Source organism: Argentina silus (assembly GCF_951799395.1).
Source record: "Argentina silus genome assembly, chromosome: 2".
Classification (NCBI taxonomy): Eukaryota; Metazoa; Chordata; class Actinopteri; order Argentiniformes; family Argentinidae; genus Argentina; species Argentina silus.
Window position 1 is genome coordinate 27,922,680 of NC_139656.1, and position 8,849 is coordinate 27,931,528.

Sequence of the window (8,849 nt, forward strand, 5' to 3'; positions counted from 1 at the left end):
TCGCGTTAGAGAACAGTCAGTGTGGGCCGTTTCATTAACCCATTCAGGCTTTCTGTGGACGGCCGTAAAAAGGCCATTGTGAACGAGTGTTGTTCCACTGGATTTCCCTTATCTGGGCAGTTTTAACTCATTTCAACTGTCGCTGTGCAAAGGAGATTACTCAGTGAAGTCCTATAGATTTAGAGTGATGGTGACTCAGAAACGGTCGTTTGAAATAGAAGACATGGCTGAGAGTGGCAACAGACACTGGCCAATCAAGATAAGGGGTAGGGGGAGAGCGTAGGGGAGAGCACACATCCCTTCTCTCAGTGCAGTGCACAGACTATGAGGAATGGAGAAAAAATGGAGGGGAGAAGCACTGTAAGTGGGTTGTAATTAAATTAGCCAGACCAACTAATGCTATGTACAGGATGTATACATTTGTAGGATGAAAAACTGAGCTACAGTAAGAAGGAGTGGTCTAAATCAGTCCATCAAGACAATGTTGTTAACACAGGCCTATAAGACGCCTATCAATGTGCTTTTTATGTCTTTTACAAAGATTAAAAGACACCAGATTTATCATACACCATATTTTCTCTATTCCCCATAAAGAACTGTTGCTCAGCAGCATTTGTCTCTATGTTTCCTTAGCTGGGGCTCTGATGGAGATGACAGATCTGGGGGATGTGAGGAGGTCCTAGTGACTAATTGAATTACCTGCCTCTTGTCTATATGGTTGCCGGTGGCCAGTGGCACAGGGATTAGTCATGGCAAGATAAGCCTCCCCTGGCCTTCATTCTCTGCTCTATGAATGCTCTATGAATGCTCTATGAATGCTCTATGAATAGATGGTGAAAGTGTAGCATGGGATGGGATCTGATTTTCACTTTATGGTCCTTCATCAGTTATTTGGTGGCTCATTTGAAATACTAATTAAGACAGATTTGATGAATTAAGTCACTTTTAATTGCGCAATGTTTTCGTACCTCTTAGTATTCCTGTCTCAGGAAGTGCGGTTTATATAACGGGAGCAGGGATATAAAGGGCAGATTTGGAATCGCGCTGTGCCATTCCCCAGGGGGGCAGGAGAACAAACAGTTGTTAACAGAATAACCGACAAGCTCTCGGAGCAAGGCTCCCTGTCTCATTCACGGAGTGAAGCGCCAAGTCCAGCACTTCAAAACACACACGTCCTTCAACCACCCCCCCAGGCCCCATTCTCAAGTGCTTGTTGTGAATGTCTCTGGTGTTGCTGATTGCCGAATGCTGAGTTGAGTCTGGGCATAAAATGCTATATTCAATGATATCACATACCAAGCCTTTGCTGACATAAGCAGTTTGACACACATAAAGACTAGGCCCCAGGGGAGATAAGGGTGAATTGGAGTAAAGAGAATCACTATGTTTATGTTGCCAACACCAAACTTGACCTCCGAAGTCTGTTGACTTTACGGGCTTGATTTAAGGGCTTGATTATTGTCATGGGTGGTATGACAGCAGCTATAGTGGGAATTTAATATATATATATCTGTCAGAAATGATTCAGACCAACATTGAGGACAGCTCCATCATCTACCAATCCCAATGTAATCCCTGATTACAGTTCATTGTACATGAGGAGAAAAGGGCAAAACTCACCTTGAACTCTTGACCGATTAAGTAGAATGTGGCGGCTTTAATTACCAAAGGGTGACCATCACTTTACACTACTCTGCTGTTTGGCAGTTCCCTCAAAGACACAGTGGGTTCTGACAGCTGTCTAATCTGGTGGTTTCCAGAAGCACACTGCTTGAGGAGATGTGGTTATGGTTTAACTGCAACGTCAGCTTAAGACCTCAACGAACCCCTTGTGGAGGGACTTAGGGTGATGGGGGCGTGTGGAGCGTGGGTCTCGCTCTTTTCAGACTGTGACTTTACCAGCACCACCTCTATTTTTAGTTGCTGAGAAGTTCTTTATAACAATCTCCGCCTGCCCGTCAAAGACGAAGCACGACCAAAGATGTTGTGAATTGCTCTTCAAAAGTATGTTGGCAACATCACCACCTACTGTTATGACCTTGTTCAATGCTAAATTGATTTAAATAACTGTAAATATCATGCAATATGGAGAGCATAGAAAATAGCATTCTAGAGCCAGCACATTAACTCTCTGACCCTGACATATATTACCGTAATCACAAGGTCCATCATGATTACATAGTCATGCATTTTCAAGTAAATTGTTATTAGATTAACTAGGCTAAACTATAGTCTCACTTAGTCAGTCTGACAGCTAACTATAATGCATGTGGGGTTGTCCATCTGGTGAAGTCTACCAGCGTTACAGGTTCTATCAACGAATAGAATAGCAGTTGAGGAGGTGCTTCAAAGGGAGAGGAGGATTTCAACCAGAATTTTCTTTCAAACAGGGAATTGAATACACAAATGCTTGCAGGTTGGTTTGTAAAGAGGGCATGGGCGGAACCTGAGGGGTACCACAAGCGGGTCAGGTGGAACTACAGTACAGCGAAAACGTTAGGAGACCCTTTCTATCCCTAATGTTCCCTTCCTATGCCCCCTGAACCTCAATCGAGAATCTCAAGATCTCAATTCTGGGTTCCGAGATTAAAACTATAGTGATGTCCTACTATCTGTGTGATGGTCTTCAGCAACAGGACTGAAGCATTGTGGGATGGAATGCTGATTATATGGCCACCACTGGGACCATACAGTATATACTGAAAAATGTATGCACTCGCTGCAATGTAAGTCGCTTTGGATAAAAGTGTCAGCCAAATTGCATATATTATATAGCGTGAGGTAGTCAGTGATTGTGTCTCAGTCTCAACTGCCCTATTTGTTTTGTTGTGTCTCCTCTCTCCTTGTAGGCTTGACTCCTTCTAGAAGCCCCAATGGAGCGGGATGTGGAGAGCCCGGTCACCTTCCGACAGCCCAAGAAATTGCCCAAGCAGGCCCGTGAGGACCTGCCCAAACAGCTGGTGGACAAGGACAGGGCCAAGAGGAAGGTCCAGAGGTACGTCCGCAAGGACGGCAAGTGCAACGTACACCACGGCAATGTCCGGGAGACCTACCGCTACCTGACAGATATCTTCACCACGCTGGTGGACCTCAAGTGGAGGTTCAACCTCTTCATCTTCGTCTTGGTGTACACCGTCACCTGGCTCTTGTTCGGCTTTGCGTGGTGGCTGATCGCCTACGTTAGAGGCGACCTAGACCATATAGGGGACAACACGTGGGTTCCCTGTGTCAATAACCTCCACGGGTTTGTGTCTGCTTTTCTATTCTCCATAGAGACAGAGACCACTATTGGGTATGGCTACAGGGTTATCACGGACCAATGCCCAGAGGGGATCCTCCTACTGTTGATTCAGTCAGTGCTGGGCTCTATTGTTAATGCCTTCATGGTTGGCTGCATGTTTGTCAAGATCTCGCAGCCCAAGAAGCGGGCAGAGACACTGGTGTTCTCCACCAGTGCGGTCATCTCCATGAGGGACGGCCAGCTGTGCCTGATGTTCAGGGTCGGAGACCTCCGGAACTCACACATCGTGGAGGCTTCCATCAGGGCCAAGCTGATCAAGTCCAAGCAGACCAAGGAAGGGGAGTTCATCCCCCTCAATCAGACGGACATGAACGTGGGTTATGACACAGGGGATGACAGGCTCTTCCTGGTGTCTCCACTCATCATTTGTCATGAGATCAACCAGAACAGCCCCTTCTGGGACATCTCCCAGGCCCACCTGGCCAAAGAGGATCTGGAGATCGTGGTCATTCTGGAAGGCATGGTGGAGGCTACAGGTAAACAGCTAGCATGGTGGGGAAATGGGGTTTTCAATGTGTACAATAGAAAATGTAGCTTACTGTATCCTTATGCTTAATAAGCAGATTTCATTTGGACAGAAAATACTCTTCAGTCGGTTAAACTGCAATAGAGGCTTATCTGATAGGCCAGTGCATATTTTTGCTATGGTGGAATATGAGCTATGACAACAATGCTTGAGTCATGCGTCATTTGTAAACCATCTGATAACTGTCTTGCTTTGTCACACAGTTTGAGTTCAGTACTGGATGAATGATACAGAACTGAAGACGGATGTTTAATCTCTTATCTCTACAATGTCTTTGTGTGTGCTTATCCTCTCTCTCTCTACGTCTCCTTACCTGGTTTTCCACTGATGTTTGAAAGGCATGAGGGAAAACAGACGAGGAGATATAACTCAATTAATGTAGATTCAGTCTTTATGTCCACCATGCTGTTGGCACACAGAGAGGCCTTTGTTAAGGTCATCCGCTGCACAATGGGCTTATTGTGGGGGAGATGCAAATAAAATCAGATTACATTACCAATAGGAAAAGGCAGGTGCATCCCTGGTTGTGTAACCACATGAGCCATTGCAAACACGGCAGGCACTTTTTCACCTGATTACACAAGCAGCAAAGAGTCCACGGTCTTCGGTGTAGAATAAAACTAGGAGGAACAGGTCAGTCAGGTGTGCACTGAGCTTACCGAAGTCTCACTACCCACTCCTGTCGTATCTGAGATTTACCTATCTGAGATTTACAGTTAGTCTGGTAAAACAAGACTACTGATGGTAGAACAGATTTTTCGTAACACACACACACACACACACACACACACACACACATATCATTATGCACAAAGCATTAACACAAGACAGTAGACAGGTATTCACACCAGTTCTCTCTGTATATCCATTCGATATGAATCAACTGTTGTCCATCTTGTCTGTTGGTTGGTTAGTCTCTGCTGCATTAGATTTTGCCTGGCTCTCCGTGTGTCTCCTTCTTTTGCTGAAATCAACTGCACTGACTGCCCTCTCCAGAGTTTCAGACTAATTGCTTACAGTACCAGAGTACTGTTTTGTGATGTTGTGGAAGAGGAGGAGAGGAAAGAATGCAAAAAGGATATGGATGGGAAGAGTAAGAAAATGTGGATGAGGGGAGGAGGATGGAGAGAGGGAGGAATGAGAGGAGAGGTGGAGGAGAGTAGGGCAGAGGAAGAGAAAAGTGCACTGACTGCCCTCTCCAGAACTCCACACTAATTACTTACAGTACCAGATTACGGTTTTGTGATGTTGCCAGCAGGAATTTCTGTTCAGCTGTGGTAAGAAACACACATTATTTTTCTCTGAAGGTTATGTTTACATTGTGTCTGAGCGAAGTCTCTCTCAGACAAACAAAACAAAACCGTCTGGGATAACTTCAAGCAAAACACCATTGTCAGCTAGAGGACTGACATAAACATGCAATTTCATAAATTAGAATGCTGTTTCAAGGGAGCAACAGCGTGGATTCGTTAAGGCTGAGTGACTTTGTCTTTTCAGAGGCGGCAGAAAAGCAGCTAAATGACTTGGCGGGGTGAGAGGCAGGTCTCCAGGTCTGCTTCTGCCTGTGAATTTTCATGTTGAGTTAGTGAGCTAACACTAATGTGAGTGAGTCACTCTCTATCAGGCACAGAGGATCTACCACAGCTCCACAGCCTCACACGGCAGCACTGAGGAGGGAAAGACACAATTGAATTTGTCAGCTCGCCAGACACTGTGCGCAAAAACGCCACGATCTAACACACAACCTGCAGGAGGATGTTTACTGGACCAAGAGCTTTGCAGATGGATCCCTGAAAAGCAGGTCCCAGGTCCCAGGTACCAAGGCGTAGGTGTCAGATCCGACTGTGTGGAAAATGACTGCACTTGTGCGACGTGCACAAACACAATGGACAGGACTACGGTCTGTTTGTTGCACATTACTATTATGCCAAGCAGGAAGTGTGGTTGTTTGTCTTTAAATCAGGTCATTTTACCGCGTGTTCAAGGCAAGGTCTGACTGCAACCCTCTATTTTTCATCACACGGGGTGTGGTGAGAGTTTGTCCGGGTAGCCTTGAGCCTTTTGTGAGAAATCATTGCAGATGCTGTTGTTTTGTATGACAGAGGGAAAATCCTAAGAAAAAAAAGGAAATTGACAATGACCAGTCCAATGCAACCACTTATAACGGGCCCACTAAAGCCGGGCTCAGAGTGAATTGGAAATGATCATCCTCTGTTGAGAAATACAGGGGGCCTATGTCCCCTGATTCCTCCCTCATTCCTCAGCTCCATGGCTCTGCTCTAGAGCTCAGACCAAACATATCAGTCTTTTTTCGCCTTCTTTCAATTTCCTCCTTTTGTCTCTTTGTGGCTCATATCAGCTGATACATGTAAATTAGTCAGATGAGCTCAAATGAGAGAAGCCTGCTGTTTTAAAAAGCTGACGCCTCTGCGCTTATCACTCTGTTATTTTTTCAATTGTAATTTTCAATTTGATTCAGCCAAGGTTGGTTTGAAGCATATCAGCACTTTGATGATAGAACGGCAATAAAATACTAATGTAATTGTGTGGGGTGTAAAATGTGTATTATCTTTTTTTTTACGACCTTCCTACAGAGAATATGTTCCTCCCCTCATGCCTGGAGGCAGCTAGAACAAAAGGTTTCTCAGGAAATTATTATCATTTTAATCTCCCAATGGCTGGTCTTAAATAGCTGTTAATAAATAGGTTAAGCTTTTTCGTTGAGGAGCCGTGGTGCTAGGAGGAGTTGACTGATGGGGTCTGGTGCTATCATCTTACACTTAATGCACTGCAGTTTATTGTTTCTGACCTGCTTTCTGAGAGCCTGGATATTGTGGCCCGCTGACTTTGGCTTTGGAGGAACAACTACCTCACCCTAACACCCATCTGGTTTTGCCAGGTCATTAGTGAGTCTCATTTGAATATGTAACTGTATAAAATATGTACTGTATCTCGTGTGCACAGTAATAAAAAGAGAGGTGATCAAGTACTGAATCTGAGAGGAGCCGGTGAACATACTGTATAAATGATGCAGTGGTTCAATAAACGGGTCGATAAACATAATCTGTCTCAGTCTGTGTATCTCTGTGAGAGATTACCACAGCAAGCAACATAGGCGGCGTAATCTATGTTCACGCATAACATAATGATGTATTTTAGCGGTGAACAACGCCCTGTCAGCAGAGTAACGATGGCACCGGGCTTTGAGCACGAGCCGGTTGTCAGTAAGCCTTGGCACGCACTGGCACCGCTGTCGAAAAAGCGGCTTATTAGAGCCGTACACCACATACATACCAGAGCTGGCCCTTAAGCAAAGTTTCAACTGTCACCCAGTACTGGTCCCCCCACATCTAGACTAAAAGTGGCCCAGTAATGATAGGAACGTAGCAGGGCCACATTCCTCCTACCAGAGCTGGCCCGTAGGAAATGGCCACCTCTCATCCAGGGCTGGCCCCCCCCACATTTGGACCAGGTCTGGCCTATATACTACTTGCCGTTTCCAGCACTGAGCCATATGTGCCACCACAAGACCAGATCTGGCCCACAATTGTCTGCTGACTGTATACAGTGGATGCTACAAAATCAATTGGTTATCGTTCCTCAGAGGAGCCGAGCCCTGATAGCCTTTATTGCATATTGATGTAGCAGTAAACATTATCCTTTTGTTACTCTCCTCTTCCTCAGTGAACATTATCCTTTTGTTACTCTCCTCTTCCTCAGCAAACATGGAACCAATGTGTACAACACGACAACAAGCATTAAAGCATGGCTATCCTAAATGTTTTTTTTCCTTGATTTTCGTTGCAAAACTTTCTCTTCTATAAAGATTGACATGAAATAAAAAAACCCTGTCTGATACATTTGAAAGGACAGTAGCAAGGAAGTTATTTGCTTACATAATAATCATAATCTTGAAGTTGTAATCCATCTTGATTATTATATTTAATGAACAATGTAACGTGTCCAAAGATGTTGCTAATAGTCCTACAGCTTTGCTCCAGAAAGGTGGAATGTGATGTGGTGGCTTCAGACCACTCGGTCAAGCAGTCAACATGTGTCTGACATCACATTACTCTTTGTTCACTGGAAGCAGTGATGAGGTGGAAGTAAGGGGTGCAGAGATGTAATGTAGACGCAGACTTCTGGTTCGCTGCATTTGGCCTTTTTCTCAAAACATGAATCAATACCAGCTTTTAATCTCCCAAGTTCGCAATACCTTGGGAACCAATGCAGGTAATACCCTGCATCAGCTCACAGTCTGTACTGCAAGTGCATTTTGGTTAGGCATGAAAACGTAGTTGTAAACAAGGATAATTCCCCATCTTGTTGTGCGAACATAAGGAAAAATCATTCTCTCCCCATCTGCCTCCCTCTCTGCAACCATACAATACCATCATTGGCAGTAGTTTGTGAGGTTGCCATGACAACTGCAGTTACTGTGTGTGTGTGTGTGTGTGTGTGTGTGTGTGTGTGTGTGTATGTGTGTGTGCCTGCGTGTGCCTGCCTGCGTGCGTGTGTTTGTGTGTGTGCCTGCCTGTGCGTGTGTGTGTGCGCATTGTGTGAGAGGGAGAGAGAGAGAGATGAAGGGTGGTACAAACTTGATCTCCGTGAGCAAACGAAGTGAGCAAGCAGGAAAGCCCACAGTGATTATGCAACCAGCGTTATCTAAACAGCAGGTCACATCAGCCAATGGGTATCTGATTATTATTAGCTATTCCGCACCGTCAGTTCTGTACGTAGGTGGTAGCCTTACATTTACTCTCTGTCTTCTTCTTTGTGGTACTGTGGGAGGGTTATGGTACTATGGTGCAAAAGTTATTCTATTATTTTTGGTGCAGCCAGATACTTGTTGCTATGTCAGACTCATGTACATTATGCTATAACTTGATTTGTGTGAGATTGTGTCTGCCGCAGTGGACTGTAGTATCTGGTGTAGCACAGCAGGTACAGTATATCAGTCCTCTTGAAGAGGTTCTCGCTGCCACAAAATGACAGAAATCAATACAGCGCAGCGCAGAAGTG

At 44.9% G+C, this 8,849-nt stretch overlaps 1 protein-coding gene across 1 annotated transcript in view; it reads left to right on the plus strand.

Annotated features, from left to right (window-relative positions):
* Positions 1-2,854: 2,854 nt before the first annotated feature.
* kcnj6 (potassium inwardly rectifying channel subfamily J member 6) overlaps positions 2,855-8,849 on the plus strand; it is a gene marked incomplete at its 3' end in the record, with an annotated part of 11,916 nt that continues 5,921 nt past the window's right edge. Inside the window, exon 1 of the mRNA XM_083690703.1 lies at positions 2,855-3,777. Coding sequence (XP_083546829.1) covers positions 2,874-3,777 — 904 coding nt within the window. The 5' untranslated portion in view covers positions 2,855-2,873. The remainder of the gene's footprint in view (positions 3,778-8,849) is intronic.